The 15,790-nt window shown below is 44.2% G+C and overlaps 1 protein-coding gene across 3 annotated transcripts in view; it reads right to left on the bottom strand.

Moving 5' to 3' along the window:
• LOC137334287 (ras association domain-containing protein 1-like) overlaps nucleotides 1–10,732 on the bottom strand; it is an 80,307-nt gene extending 69,575 nt beyond the window's left edge. For 2 of the 3 annotated variants that reach the window (XM_067998955.1, XM_067998957.1), the window contains exon 1: nucleotides 10,015–10,732. In XM_067998955.1, the coding sequence (XP_067855056.1) occupies nucleotides 10,015–10,384 (370 nt within the window). In that variant the 5' untranslated portion in view covers nucleotides 10,385–10,732. The remainder of the gene's footprint in view (nucleotides 1–10,014) is intronic. The other variant, XM_067998956.1, reaches the window with a different exon arrangement.
• Nucleotides 10,733–15,790: the final 5,058 nt, after the last annotated feature.

Below are 15,790 nucleotides of genomic sequence, written 5' to 3'. Positions count from 1 at the left end.
CCATATTTTCCTACATAACGCCAATCTTAAAATTGGGCCATAATAAAATTAGAGTCAGGCCATTCAGGAGTTTAATCAGGAAGCACTTCCTCAGCACTTAGTAGAAATCTGTAACTCTCTCCCCCAAAAGATAGATTTTTGTTGGGTGAGGGTATCAAGGGACATGGATCATAATCAAAGGCGGGTAAATGGAGTTGAGGTGCAGATCATCCATGATGGCGGAACAGGCTCGAGGGACTGAATGGCCTACTCTTGTCCCTAGAATAACGAAACCCGATCTGGACCCTTCCTATTCACAAAAAAGGGACAAACGAGCTTCAGGGAAAACCAGAATAAGGGACAGGCCCCCCTGGCAGGGGTTTTCCACCTGTGCGCTGCTCGAGTTCCTGTTGTAAAAAGCTCAGATACGGACTCCTTCTGCCACGGTGTGGTCAAAGCCCATACTGGCCTGGACTGACTGGCAGACCAGGCACGTGCTCACAGTTCAAATGGGTGCCAACAAGGATCTGGATGTGACAAGGGCTCACTGACAGAGGAGCAAAATTTCCACTGTCTTTAAACTATTCTCTGGTCACAACTTGGAACAAAACCACTTCAGCACAAACAGGAGAGGATCGGAGAATAGAGGAAACCAAACCCTCCCCAGAAACCATGAGATTTCTATCTGTAAGTTACAGTTGTGATAGTAAAACACTCAGGCAAAGAGAGGGTGAAACAAAGTTTTTTAAAAAAAAATGTAGATTTTTTTTAGTGGAACAGTAAATAAACACCAGGACCAGATGGGACCAGTTACTTAGAGTAGATTGCAAGCCCAGAACTAGAACATCGAAGTACAAAATTAACAAACCTCAAGCAAAACAGGAGATTGGAAAGAATGTTGCCCACTGCTCCAAAGAGGTGGAATTGTGGAACGGACTTCCTTGTGAAAGTGGTTAAAATTTCACTCTGGACAGCGACTGACCATAGGAACAGGAGTAGGCCATTCAGCCCCTCGTGCCTGCTCCACCGTTTGATAAGATCATGGCTGATCTGTGATCTAACTCCATATACCCGCCTTTGGCACATATCCCTTAATACCTTTGATTACCAAAAAGCTATCTCTCCCAAATTTAAATTTAGCAATTGAGCTAGTATCAATTGCCGTTTACGGAAGAGAGTTCCAAACTTCTACCACCCTTTGTGTGTAGAAATGTTTTCTAATCTCGCTCCTGAAAGGTCTGGCTCTAATTTTTAGACTGTGCCCCCTACTCCTAGAATCCCCAACCGGCGGAAATAGTTTCTCTCTATCCACCCTATCCGTCCCCCCAGGGTTGAATAATAGGAATGTTAGTACATGTGGGTATTCTGGAGTTTTGCTGGGTTCCCTTTCATTGGGGAGGAGGAGTTGTCAGGCAGAAACACAACCTCAGGATGACCCAAAGTGCTTTACAGCCGATGAAGTATTTTTGAAGTGTAGTCACTGCTGTAATGTCTGGAAACGCAATACCAATTTGCGCACAGCAAGCTCCCACAAACAGCAACGTGATAATGACAAGATAATCTGTTTTTTAAAAAAAAAGTGACGTTGGTTGAGGGATAAATATGGGCCAGGGCACCGAGAGAACTCCCCTGCTCTTCTTCGAAATAGCGCCATGGGATCTTTTACGTCCACCTGAGAGGGCAGATGAGGCCTTGGTTTAACATTTCATCCAACAGTGCAGCACTGAAGTATCAGCATAGATTTTGTGCTCGAGTCTCTGGAGTGGGACTTGAACCCACGACCTTCTGACTCAGAGGCGAAAGAGCTACCAACTGAGTTTTGCACAGCATATTACAGGAAAAATCTACTATTTCAGACAGTTGAATCTGGTAAAGATATTTTTAAAAAATTACTGCTACTTTCCTCAATGTGTGTGTGAGGGACAATACAATTGCACTTTGAGAGTCAAGTTACCTCTTTGGAGGAAAAAAACATCCAACTTTACTGTGAAGAACTGCCACAAATATAAAGCCAGCCCTTTTGAAATATCACAACCTTACACTTGAGCCTCAGCATTGAGGGGTTTTTAACTTCAGCAACAGATGTAAATCCTCTTCGTTGAACAACTGGCTCTTATTAAGATGATGATGAGCAGTGGCCTGAATGCGAGATTACTCACAGGTACCAAAATATCAGCCATTTCTTGTGTCTGCTTATTGCCTTCCTGCATGTCACTATAGAGAAAAGGTGTCTAGGGGAAGTCCAGCCAACCTCAGATCAAGTCATGTCGGTGATGGGGGCTATATAAAAAAAAAACGACCACAGCTGTAACAGAACCGGATCTGCAATGCAGCTACATTCCCTTGCCAACCATGAGGCAAAACATATAGCCACAAACTGACATTGTATCTCGCAGGACGTCTGGAGAGCTCAGTAGTTTTAAACGTACAGCTTGCCTTTAGAGTCTCTGCAAAAAGAGAACTGCCCAGTGGCCTGCATTCACACAGTGGATCTGGAAGTACTCGTCTTATTTTCAGGCGGTCTTGTTTTTGTGGCAAGGTAATCTCAATCTACGAACCTACTGTGTGAAGTGTGTATGTGGGCGGATTTCAGAATTGGGCTTGGACTACAGTTGAATGGTCTCCCAATATTCACACGTCAATAGCAGTCACTCAGCCCAGGGACTGGCCTGTATGACTATATCCCTGTGATAGAGTCACTACCTTCAGGAGAGGGATAGGGAGAAAATTGGAAAAGGGGAGAGGAGAAAAGGGAGTTTTACCTTTCGAAACCTTGGCTGTTTTAGCATTGATGACAGTGGTAGACACAAGGTAGAAAAATCACTAACAGTGACATTTTAGAGGCTCAATTGAAAAAAAGGAGGAAGGTGAAATGTTTTTAAAAAGGATCCCCTCTTAATGGAAACACACATTTTGAAAGGCACTGGTTCCTTCTCCACAATGAACACATTCTAGAGGGAAAATTTCTCATTCAAACAGCTGTTACTTCTTAAGGGCAATTCTTTGCCAAGTCAATGGAACAATTAACAGACTGGCAGATAGCACTTAAACCAGAAAAAATAATTTCATTTGTTCACAGCCGAGTACAGTGTGCCTCTGTGATGGGACTGGCTGGGTTTTTCATAAATACATCGAGTACAGCTGGTCACTAGGCCAATATTCCACAATCGTTCATGATCACTGTACAATAGGTGCAGCCCTAAGGAGCTTACCGGGTCGGTTTTTACAACTTCTCATAATAATGCAAACCATGGGGACGGGATGGCATTAGATAGCAGGGTGGACACTGACATTTCACTTCAGTGAGCTGGGTTCAAATATAGTCCAGATGTACAGTTTGAAAGTCTTAGCTAGTTATATGCGGCCTCTGTGCAATGAGTTTGAACATTGCCAATCCAGGATCTAGTGGGCATGGGCACACAGCACTAAATGTACCCCAGTGTGGCAATCTCATGGGATGGCTGGTGTGGGAACGTCACATCGGTGCAGCTACACTGCTTTTTAGGATGTGTTATTGAAACAGTGAACCTAGGAAAGCTCAGCCCCATTGAAGCTTGTCTCTCTAGTACTCCAACTCACCCAGTCCAGACTGACCACATTTTAGGTGTCCATCAAGATCTTTGACATCACTACCTTATCTGGTAGATTCCCACCCTTTTGAGTAAAGAAATTATTTCTGATATCTGCTTTAAAATGTATTTCTCACCAATTTATATCCTCTGGTCCTACTGTCCTCACTTACTTTGAAGTGATATTCTGCATCGCTTAAACTTCCGTAACTTTTCCTCACAGCTTGTCACCTTTACACTTGGTGCCAGGCTTGTTCTTGTTGCTCCTTGCGCCTCCTACAATCCGCCCGTGTCCCCTCCGAAGTGCGATGACCAAGATCTGCATTACAAAGCCTCACAATAACCTCTGTGGATTTACGCTTCACTTGTTGGGATGGCAACAGCATCCCAAGCAGCAGTCTGGGCACCCCTGCAGTCTACTTGATGGCAGCACCATGGTGCCAAGCAGACGATGGAGGAACAGGGAAGACAAGTATGAGTAGGAATAATTATAGTACAGGAATAGAAGAGGGTGCTGGTTTAAATGAGAGGTTCCTTGCTTTAGTTCAGTTGGCATAGAGCAGGTGTAAGGTTGCGGGGGTGGGGGGGGAAAGGGTCATTACTACTCTATGGTAGGGAATTAATGACTCAGAAGAGGCGGAGGCAAATCATCAGCAAAGTGATGGAAGGTGTCGTCGGCAGTGCTATCAGGAGGCACTTACTCACCAATAACCTGCTCACCGATGCTCAGTTTGGGTTCCACCAGGACCACTGGGCTCCAGACCTCATTACAGCCTGGGTCCAAACATGGACAAAAGAGCTGAATTCCAGAGGTGACGGTAACTGCCCTTGACATCAAGGCAGCATTTGACTGAGTGTGGCACCAAGGAGCCCGAGTAAAATTGAAGCCAATGGGAATCAGGGGGAAAACTCTCCAGTGGCTGCAGTCATACCTAGCACAAAGGAAGATGGTAGTGGTTGTTGGAGGCCAATCATCTCAGCCCCAGGACATTGCTGCAGGAGTTCCTCAGAGCAGTGTCCTAGGCCCCACCACCTTCAGCTGCTTCATCAATGACCTTCCCTCCATCATAAGGTCAGAAATAGGGATGTTTGCTGATGATTGCATAGTGTTCAGTTCCATTCGCAACCTCTCAGATAACGAAGTAGTCCGTACCCGCATGCAGCAAGACCTGGATAACATCCAGGCTAGGGCTGATGTCTGGCGCGAATGTTACTTGCCACTTAAGAGCCAGACAATGACCATTTCCAACAAGAAAGAGTCTAACCACCTCCCCTTGACATTCAACAGCATTACCATCACCGAATCCTCCACCATCAACATCCTGGGGGTCACCATTGACCAGAAACTTAACTGGACCAGCCACATAAATGCTGTGGCTACAAGAGCAGGTCAGAGGTTGAGTATTCTGCAGCGAGTGACTCACCTCCTGACTCCCCGAAGCCTTTCCACCATCTACAAGGCACAAGTCAGGAGTGTGATGGAATACTCTCCACTTGCCTGGATGAGTGCAACTCCAATAACACTCAAGAAGCTCGACACCTTCCAGGACAAAGCAGCACGCTTGACTGACACCCCATCCACCACCCTAAACATTCACTCCCTTCACCACCGGCGCACCGTGGCTGCAGTGTGTACCATCAACAGGATGCAATGCAGCAACTTGCCAAGGCTTCTTCGACAGCACCTCCCAAACCCGCAACCTTTACTACCTAGAAGGACAAGGGCAGCAGGCACAAGGGAACAACACCACCTGCACGTTCCCCTCCAAGTCACACATCATCCCGATTTGGAAATATATCACCATTCCTTCATCGTCGCTGGGTCAAAATCCTGGAACTCCCTACCTAACAGCATTGTGGGAGAACCTTCACCACACGGACTGCAGCGTTTCAAGAAGGCGGCTCACCACCACCTTCTCAAGGGCAATTGGGCATGGGCAATAAATGCTGACCTTGCCAGCGACGCCCACATCCCATGAACGAATAATTTTTAAAAGGTTGATGCCGCCCCTGGCTTGCCTCCAAATAAGCCATACTGCAAAGGGGGATGGGAGCTGACTCAGTACTGAATGTGGCCTCCTTCACTAACTATAAAATATTAATAGCAATCTGCAACAAGTCAAACAGCAAAGCCATTTTTATCCATTGAGTCAAAAATGAACACCTTTGTCAATACCAGCCGGTCCCACAAGACACAAATAGCAGCTCTGAAGTCAAAAGCATGAGGTTTTTCTAAGAACAGTTTGCCCTGTTTGCTGTTAGAGGAAGTTTGAGTGCAGAGACCTCTGACGTCCAGTCACATGAAATTTACATTGCTGCACTCTCTTCAGGCGTAGACACCAGAAAGCCCAGAGAGGAAGTTTATGTGCAATGCTGTCCAGGAGCAAAATGGGAGCAAAGAAATAGCGCTTATTTTTCCTCTTCACTGTTTCTGTTTTTTGGTCACTATTTGGGATAGGGTTGCCAACCCTCCAGGACTGTCCTGGAGTCTCCAGGAATTAAAGATTAATCTCCAGGACACTGCTGTGAGCAAACCCAGGAGAAAAATCATAGGGACATTAAAAAAAGTGGTTTTTTTTCCCCCCTCATTTTCTTTGAACACTTTCATTAATTAATTATAAAAATATTGGAGACGGGATAAAAAGACTGTTTCACTGACAGTCAAGAATCATCCAGTTGGGCAATTAAGAGCCTGTTTTCTTTCCAATTGCCATGGGAAAGCAGAGCACTGCAAGGATGGACATGTCGGATGACCAATGGCTGCAGCGTGGGGGCGGGGCGGTTGGAGGCAAGAGGTCATGTTATTAAACCTCCAGGAATATGTCCAATCAGAGTTGGCAGCCATAATTTGGGAGCAGGGTAGAGGAAAATCAGCCCTATACATTTTGGGGAGAAACAACAATAGGAAGTACCCCACACCGTACCCTGATTTTAAACCTCCCCAACCGGCGAGAACAGCATGAGCGGGCAGTTAAGATGGTGGGACATCGTTCCTGATGCATTCCCATTTCCCCCACCCCGAGAGGCTGTTTCCCCGGGCTAGAGAGTCTAGAACTAGGGGTATTAGTCTCAAGATAAAAGGGGTCAGCCATTTAGGATAGAGATGAAGAAAAATTTCTTCACTCAGAGGGTTGTGAATCTTTGAAATTCTCTACCCCAGAGGGCTGTGGATGCTCAGAAGTGTGGGGCCCAATTTAAATGGTGGAGTCCCGCCCCGATCGTGTCATCAGGATGCACACGCCATTTTAATTGCGTGCCCGACTAAGGCCCATATGGTATCAAACCCACCAGTGAAAGATGGTGGCAGGCAACATCCTGGCCACAAGAGGCTCAGGTAAGTTTCTTGTGGGCCAGGAGAAGCACTCCTGATTCCCACCCCGAGTTAAAATCAGGGCTTAACAGCGTGGGTGGAAATATTACATTTCGAATCCACAGCACAGGAAGAGGCCATTCAGCTCAACTGGTCTATAAATCGGTGTTTATGCGCCACACGAGCCTCCCCCCACCCCTCAATCATCTAACCCTATCAGCATATCATTCATGTGTCATCTAGCTTCATAATATTCATAATACATTTTTCTTTAAAAAGTAGGAATCCAACTAGGCCTTAAAAAGGGATTCTGGGTTTTATACATACAGGCACCAAAGAAATAATTAAATAATACCAGGAATGAAAGGATATAGTTACAAAGCAAGGCTTCTTTCACTAGATCAGATGTCTGATAGAAGAATGGTAAGAGGTCAGCACTGTGATGCCAAGCAGTACAGGCTTTTTAAAATTATGAAAATAGTAAAAAAATTAATTCCACTGGTCAGCAAGTGAGTCAAAACTAAGCATAGACTCAGGATGATCACTAGAACAACAACTTTAATTTATATAGCGCCTTTAATGTAGTAAAACATCCCAAGATGCTTCACAGGAGCATTATCAAACAAAATTTGACACTGAGCCGCATAAGGAGATATTAGGACAGGTGACCAAAAGTTTGGTCAAAGAGGTAGGTTTTAAGGAGCATCTTAAAAGGAGAAAAGAGGTAGAGAGGCGGAGAGATCTGGAAGGGAATTCCAGAGCTTAGGGCCAAGGCAGCTAAAAGCACGGACGCCAGTGGTGGAGCAATTAAAATCGATGAAGGAGGAAGTTAGAAGTAGTTTTCTCACGTGAAGGTTTATTAGAACACAGAAAGCCACATGTGACTATTGAGGCAGAGACTAGAACATCATTTAAAAAGGGATTAGGTGAGTATTTGAAAAGGAAGAATACAAAAGGCTGCAGACAAGGGAATAGAGTAGATAGCTACAGTTGGTGAACTAGCATTGGCACAGGCACAATGGGGCGAATGACCTTCCCTTGGCAGCACCGCATAGAAATAGAAGAGTTTGGTAGCATGCAGGGGCTGTGTAACTACCGTCAGTAGAGATAGAGTCAGTGACACAGGGTCAGTGATGCAGGGAGAAGGTACTGAGCCTGACAATCAGTGGCACAGGATGCTGCTGGGAGGAGTTACCCAGCCCAACAGTAGGCACAAACTGGATAAAATCCATCACTGAAACTGACAATGCTATTGGGGATATACTTTCCATGCGAGGTGCTTTCCCAGTGAAGTCACACATTACTTGTTTAAACATAGGAACAATTCGATTCACTCTATGTAATATCAAGAAACGGTTCAGTACACTGGATACAGCAAAGGCTATGGGCCCCGACCACATCCCAGCTATAGCGCTGAAGACTTGTGCTCCAGAATTAGCCGCGCCTCTAGCCTAAATGCTGGCCTTGCCAGTAACACGCACAGCCCATGAACAAATAAAAAAAGGCCATTCAGCCCCTTGAACCTGTTCTGTGCCATTCAATTAGATCACGGTTGATCTGTACCTCAACTCCATTTACCTGCCTGAACAAGAAGTCTCCTACTTGTTGGGAGAAATGCCAATTTACCCTAATTGCCACTTCACTGATGTCAGTGATTTCCTGCACAAGTTCAAAGAGCCATGGCACCCTTTCAGCTGCTGGATGCTGGTTGGGAACTGACAATCATTCCGAGCACTAGATCCACACTACCAAGTACTGGAAGACAAAGCCTCATTATATCTTTTTAAACAAAGTTTTGAACGTTGACGCTATGGTAAGATATTTTAATTATTTAGAACTCAGTCCAACTCGGAACATTCAAAATCAGGCCAAGGACCTGGCCACACTCCTAAATCTCTGCTGAAAACGTTACAACAGTGACTACACTTCAAAAAGCACTTCACTGGCTGTGAAGCGCTTTAGGACGTCCTGAGGTTGTGAAAGGCGCTATAGAAATGCAAGTTCTTTCTTCCTGAAATGTGCTCTTCCCAGTGGCCAGCCTCCGTATGCAGAATCACGGGTGCCTTGCCCACAATTTTCCAACCGTTAATTTTAAACGGTCGGAGAATCGTGCGTCTTGTGCCCGCAAATTCCCAATGAGCAAGACGAGGCTGGTCAACAGACGAGGCTGGCCAACGGTAGAGCCAATTCATAAAATCGGTGCCACCATCTTCACTAACTGATCCATGCGGGAGCTGAACTAGCACAGTGTTCAATTAACTGATTGCATACACAACACAGTGCATGCTGGGCCAGGGCAGATTCTTATTCTAACAATCGACTGTCTTCATAGCCCGGAGGAAGAGCAGCAAGGAGATGTCACTGTTATAAATGGCATCACGCACGGGTGGCGTGATGAGATGTTTGCAATGCAATGAAGTGTTTCTATGGTGTTTTTGCAGCATCGCATTGAGTTTGGCAACCTAACTAAAAAAAGTTCCAAAGCACTTAATCATGAGGATTAATGTGTTTTCAAAATTGACATTTCATCAGTTTTCACTACATTTTCCACCCACTCGCATTTTGCAGACTAACCTGAAAGGGTTCACCAAGGAGTGAGTAGAACCTTTTCAAACACATTGTTTTCCTGCCTGATCTCACAAATCTGATTCTCTTTTGTTATTCTGAAAATTTGATAGACTGAGTAAAGCCACAATGTTAATCTAGCATATACTGTCTTACATCAAACACAATATTCAGTATACAATAGTACATTGTGTTTCATATTATACATTATATATATTAAGTTTGATATAATACATTACATGCTATATCAAACTCTTAATGTATTATATACAGGTACCACATGAACAGTTTGATAATATAGTATATTAATAGCTAGATATAATACAGCACATACATCTTGTTTGATAATACATAAAATATTTTCTGATGCCTTTTCTCCCTCTATAAATTTCAGGCTGATCCCATTAACCAGTTGCGATGAAGTGAGATGGTCACACCCCAAATCTTTAACATGTCCCCTCCAGGTGTTAACGGTGCTGCTGATTCTCAAATATTTTCTGTTTTTTAAAAAATCAGATTAACTCTACTTCGACTGGAGCCTTTTAAATGCATGTTTGTGCAATATCGAGGTACTTTTTCTTTCTGACTTACTTGCGCATTGCAGACTCTGCTTGTACAGCCCCCAGATGAAGTCCCCGCACAGGTCGCACCAGCTGGGCTGAGTCTGGGTGCAGGGGCTGAAGTCGTGTCCTTCCCCCGGTCTCTCGGTGAGTCTCGGGTCCTGGTCTCCCAGTAGCAGCAGCAGGCGGTTCTTGCCGTCGTGCCTGGCAGTCTTGCTCCGGCTCTGGCCGCTCGACCCCCGGGCCCTGGGGTTGATCCTCATGGCGTTGGTCCTCTCCAAGCCCGGGGAGCGGTGCACCGACCTGCTGCTGCTGCTGCCGCCGCCGCCGCCGCCCGGGCTCAGAGCTACCTCCGGCCGCTTGCCATCTCTCAGATCCCGCAGCTCGATCAGCTCCGCCATGGGGAAAGGGAGGGAGAGTTTAAACACCCTGGGGGAAACTGCAAGGGGAAACTCGGCTGAAGTTCAGATAAGTGACATGGAACTGGAGGAGAAAAGGGGATTAAAAAAATTAAATGATGCAAAAAATCTCACAGACCAAAAAAAAAACCAATTATAAAATCTCACAGATTAAAAAAATTTAACGCAATTCAACCGAGCTGGTAAAACTTCAGAAACCAGAGGAGAAAAAACAAAAACTGGGTCAAGGCGAAAAGCTAGGGTTAGGGGGCTGAGCCAGTCCGGGTTAAAGTCCCACCCGAATCCCGGCTCAGCTCCTCTCACTCTCCCGGTACAAGTGGGTGCTCAATTCGCCCGTTACCCCGACCGCAACTTAAGGGCGACGGCGTAAAGATCCGCCCTGAGAACAGATCCTGTCTCTCAAACCAAACAAAATAAAAATAGCACCTTACAACAGCGGGCGATTTTAAAACAATTATATAAATTCATATTCGTACGAAATGCATCCAATGGTTATATCGAAGCCAGCAATTTATTTAAAATTAAAATCGAGATTCTAGGGCTACCTTAAGTAAAATGTAAGTTGGTCGAGCGGATGGAGAATGTGGGAGGAGCTGGAGTCGAAATTTCTTCTATGAGAATATTCAGAATGCAACTTTTGTTCACACCAGGTCCAAACGACACCTTAACAGACACCAGTTAGGGTTCCCTCCCGTCTTTCACTGACTGTGGTGTTGGACCTATTTTGATGGACTACTAAGTATCACCTAACAAAAAGAAGCTCCTTTTAAGGGCCTGACTAATATAACAACCATATGGGAATGATGACTGGAATGTGGCCTTTAACAAACTCAAAGTCACTTTTTATAAGTGTAAATATAAACTGGGCTGGCTGGAAGCCATTGTAGTTCAACTGAGGGGGGGTCAAGATAGTTATGGTGAAGTACTGGAGAGAAATCGTTTAAAGACAATTAGAGACTGGGGATTACATCCCATTGTTTTGCTGCCCGTTACTCTGTGCTCTGGTTTGAGGGGAAAGGGGACGATGTTAACCAACAGCTACAGGTAGCATGGAAAGACCATTGACTGAAGATTGCGTGAAGCTAATACATGCAAACCTTACATTATCAGCTGAGATGAGGCACGATATTACGGAAGCCCAGGTGTCGTTGCCTATTTTAAATAAACCGATAAGGGGTGACGCTGGGTTTCAACTTGCATTTATATAGCGCCTATAATGTAGTAAAACGTCCCAAGGCGCTTGACATCGAGCCAAAGAAGGAGATAATAGGACAGGTGACCAAAAGCTTGGTCACAGGTAGGTTTTAAGGAGGGCCATAAAGGAGGAGAGAGATCGGTGGAGAGGCTTAGGGAGGGAATTCCAGAGCTTAGGGCCTAGACAGCTGAAGGCACGGCCGCCAATAGTGGAGTGAAGGAAGTGAGGGACGCACAAAAGGCCAGATTTGGAGGAACACAGAGTTCTTGGAGGGTTGTAGGGCTAGAGGAGGTTACAGAGATAGGGAAAACAGAAAGGCATCTGCACAAGTGCCCCTTCAAACTGAGGAGGCATCACTAATATGATTAAAGATCAAATCTAATTAAACTAAAATAAACTCACTATTTAAATCATAACATTCTTATCGGTGCTGACGAGACACTCTATGCCTTGCAGTGCTTACCGGCCACGGAAGGCCCAAAGCATATTGGTGGACTCGTCATTCCAAGGTGGTAGTTCCACTGAATGGGGGGGTGGGGTTCACATGACAACACAGACCCTGAACTGTGAAAAGAGATCCTTGCCTTGGGCTCACTCAGCTACCCATGCTCATTGCTACAAGCAGTGGTTATCTTGATGGACACTGACAGCCAGTGAGCTCGAGATGAAATGTTTTGGAGTCCACACTGAAGGATTAACAATTGTGAAGCACCTGTCCCAAATGTATCCAATGACAACCAACAGTCCAGTAGGGGGAGATTACCGGAGACAGTGCACTCATCAAACTGCTGACTCTAGTACTGCTTTGCTTAGCAAGACACAAGGATAACATTCAGGTCCTGGAAGCAGTTCAGAGAAAGGTCATGAGGCTGATCCCCAGCATCAGAGGCTGAGCTATGAGCGTAGATTACATGGAAATTACAACATGGACACGGGCCGTTGGGCCCAATCATTCCGTGTTGGTGCTTATCTTCTACATGAGCAGTAATCTTAAGCCCATGTGCCTGCGCTGCTCTCATTTCCCTTTATCCTACTTTCCTGCAACCACCTATCTAACGCAGTTAAATGTTGACACGGTCTCTACTTCAATCACTAGCTGCGGTAGTACATTCCACAGCCTCACAATCCTCTATGTAAAAAATGTTTCTCCTGCTCTCCATCCTAAATCTCTTACATTTATTCTTATATCTACGTCCCCTTGTTCTAGACCCCTTCATCTTTGGAAACAGTCTGTTTCTATCTACTGCATTCCATCCCGTCATAAGTTTAAACATTTCTAATCAATCATCCCATAATCTCCTCTGTTCCATTGAAAACAGCCTCAATTTTTTAAAAAAACCTTACTGTTTCTATTTCCTCATATCAGGCAGCATCCGTGTGAATCTGCGCTGTAACCTCTCTATTGCATCAACATCCTTCCTATAATGTGGAGCCCAAAACTGCACACAGTGCTCCAACTGTGGTCTGACATTTTATATGGGTTCACCATTTGGATCTTGATTTTTATATTCTATATTTCTTGCTATAGAACCCAGTATTCCATTAGCATTTTTATGGCCTTGTACACTTGAGGTGCTGTTCTTAAGGTCTTTGTTAACCCAAACCCCCAAATCCTTCTGCTCTTCTACACCACCAGCTTTCAAAGTATAATTGTTACTTTTATTTTTTTTAAATCAAATGTACCACCTCAGATTTACTGACATTGAATTTCACCATTTTTTCCCCATTCCACCATCTTATCAATATTCCCTTGTAGCTCACCTTTGGTCCTCAGAATTATTCACTATGCCTCCTATTTTAGTATCATTTGGAAATTTGGCCAGTCTCCCGTCTTTTGGCACATATCCACCCTCAATAGAATCCTGAAATATAAGTTCTAGGGTCTGTGCTATTTCCTCCCCTATTTCCCTCAGGATCCTTGGGTGCCTCTAGTCAGTCAGCATTTTGTCCTCCTTTAGCTTAACTAACTTCTGTAATACTTTCCTTCTATTTATTATAATATCTACTATCTCGCTTTGAACCAAATCAGGATTTACCTCCTCCCAAATATTCTCTTTTGCAAACAGTGAAGCAAAGTGCCAATTTGTACTTATCCTTCACTAACTCACTAAGCTCTCCTCTCAGGCGCCCCACCTCACATTTAACAATTCTCTTTTTACTGATATATTTGTAAAATACTTTACTGTTATTTTAAAAATATTTTATAGGTTTTCTCCTCATATTCTTTCCTTCCTTTCCTTATTCCTTTCTTAATCTCTTTCCTTGTTTTCTCATATTCTCTTATTTTTATCCTACCTGTAAGCCCGATATTCTTCAATTTTAGTTTGTTTTTGACCTCTTTTTTCATGGTATTCTGAAACTTGAGGTAGACTCCTTTTGTAATGGTATTTGCTTCTAAATCTTTGCAATCCCTTAAAAAAAATCCAATTATTGACCTAGAGTCCTGTGTGACAATTTCTCTTTCCATCTCTCCTCAGCTAGCTCGCTCCTCATCTTTTTAAGATCTGCCCTATTCCAATCTGATGCTCTTGTTTTTTGGACTAACTTTATTCCCTTTCTATTTGGACCTTAACCCTCATCATGTTATGGTCACTACTCCTGAAGTGTTCACCCACATTTAGTTCATCTACCTAATTTATTTTGCTACTCATAGCTAGATCTAGCAATGCCTCTTCCCTTGCAGGCATATGGCTTAAAGAAGGAGTCCTGCACGCAGTTTAGGAATTCCATTCCCCCTTGTCCATTTACTCCCTCACTGTCCCAATCAATGAGTGGGTAATTGAAATCTCCTAGAACAATAATTTTATTATTCCTGCTCATCTCCCTGATCTGCCTACAGGTTTCCTCTTCAGTTTCCCTCCCACAGATAAGGGGTCTGTAGTATGATCCCACTAATATAAAACTCACTTTTTAAAAATCTTTGATCTCTAACCATATTGACCATGTCTGAAGTTCGGTTTTGTGTACCTAAGTCCTCTGTACAGCATATGTTCCCTCCTTCACCAATACTGCCAGTCGTCCTCCTTTCTTACCTGTTCTGCTCCTCCTGATATGTTTCTTTTGCAGTTTGCAGCCAAGTTTGTTAGTGCTATTAAATCCATATCTTCCTGTGACATAATCGCTTCTAATTCCATCAGTTTATTTCCCACATTCTGATCACTGCTTTATCTTTCTCTTGTTCATATTTAACGCTACTTCTCTTCCCTCAGTTGTTTTTCCCAAGCTAACACCTCGTTCCTTTATCTGTGTTTTTCCTGCTTATAACTGGTCGATTTTATTTTTCTACTCCACTCCCTTTATTTCTCATACATGCTATGCTTTTTGCTAAATTCTTTCTTTGTATATTTATCTTATCTATTTCTACCTTCTCTACTTGTTCTTTCTGATTGCTTTTATTTTCCCTGCTCCCTTTCTTCCTACTTTAAATGACTCTTCACTTTCCCATTGATCCATTTTGCCAGTTCCATAGCTCCCTCCCTGTTCAGACGTAGCCCATTCTTCCATCTTCCCTAGAACTGCTGGCAATGCCCCATAAAATGGAATCCCTCTTCCTAACATCACCCCTTTAGCTATGTGCTGAGCTCCCTAATCTCCCCATCCTTCCCTGTCCGAGCAATTGGCTGGGGGAAGTGCCACCCAACAGTAAAGCTTACACACATCTTCTGACTGTACAGGACATTGTCCTTTGAACAGGTCGAGTGGCAACTCTTGCGGATAGGGACGGAGACAATAGGGTTTGTGAAGATCTTTATCAAAAGCGTCTACCTTTGATCAACAACAACTTGCATTTATATAGTGCCTTTAACATAGTAAAACGACTGAAGGTGCTTCACTTGAGCGTAATCAGACAAAAATCACTCAAAGAATGAGACATTAGGTCTTGTGACCTAAAGCTTGGTCAAAGAGGTAGGTTTTAAGGAGCATCTTAAAGGGCGAGAGAGGTGGAGAGGATTAAGAAGGGAATTCAAGAGCTTAGAGCCTAGACAGCTGAAGGCGCGGCCACCAATGGTGGGGTGAAAGAAGTGGGGGATGCGCAAGAGGCCGGAATTGGAGGAACGCAGAGTTCTCAGAAGATTGTAGGGCTAAAAGAGGTTACAGAGATAGGGAGGGGTGAGGCCATGGAGGGATTTGAACACAAGGATAAGCTTCAAGCAGGCTGAGTGAAAGGAACAATTTTATCCCACCATCACTGA

This window comes from Heptranchias perlo, chromosome 17, assembly GCF_035084215.1.
Source record: "Heptranchias perlo isolate sHepPer1 chromosome 17, sHepPer1.hap1, whole genome shotgun sequence".
NCBI classification, from domain to species: Eukaryota; Metazoa; Chordata; class Chondrichthyes; order Hexanchiformes; family Hexanchidae; genus Heptranchias; species Heptranchias perlo.
The sequence above is the reverse complement of the archived record's forward strand: the minus strand, read 5'-3'. Positions and strand labels throughout refer to the sequence as shown.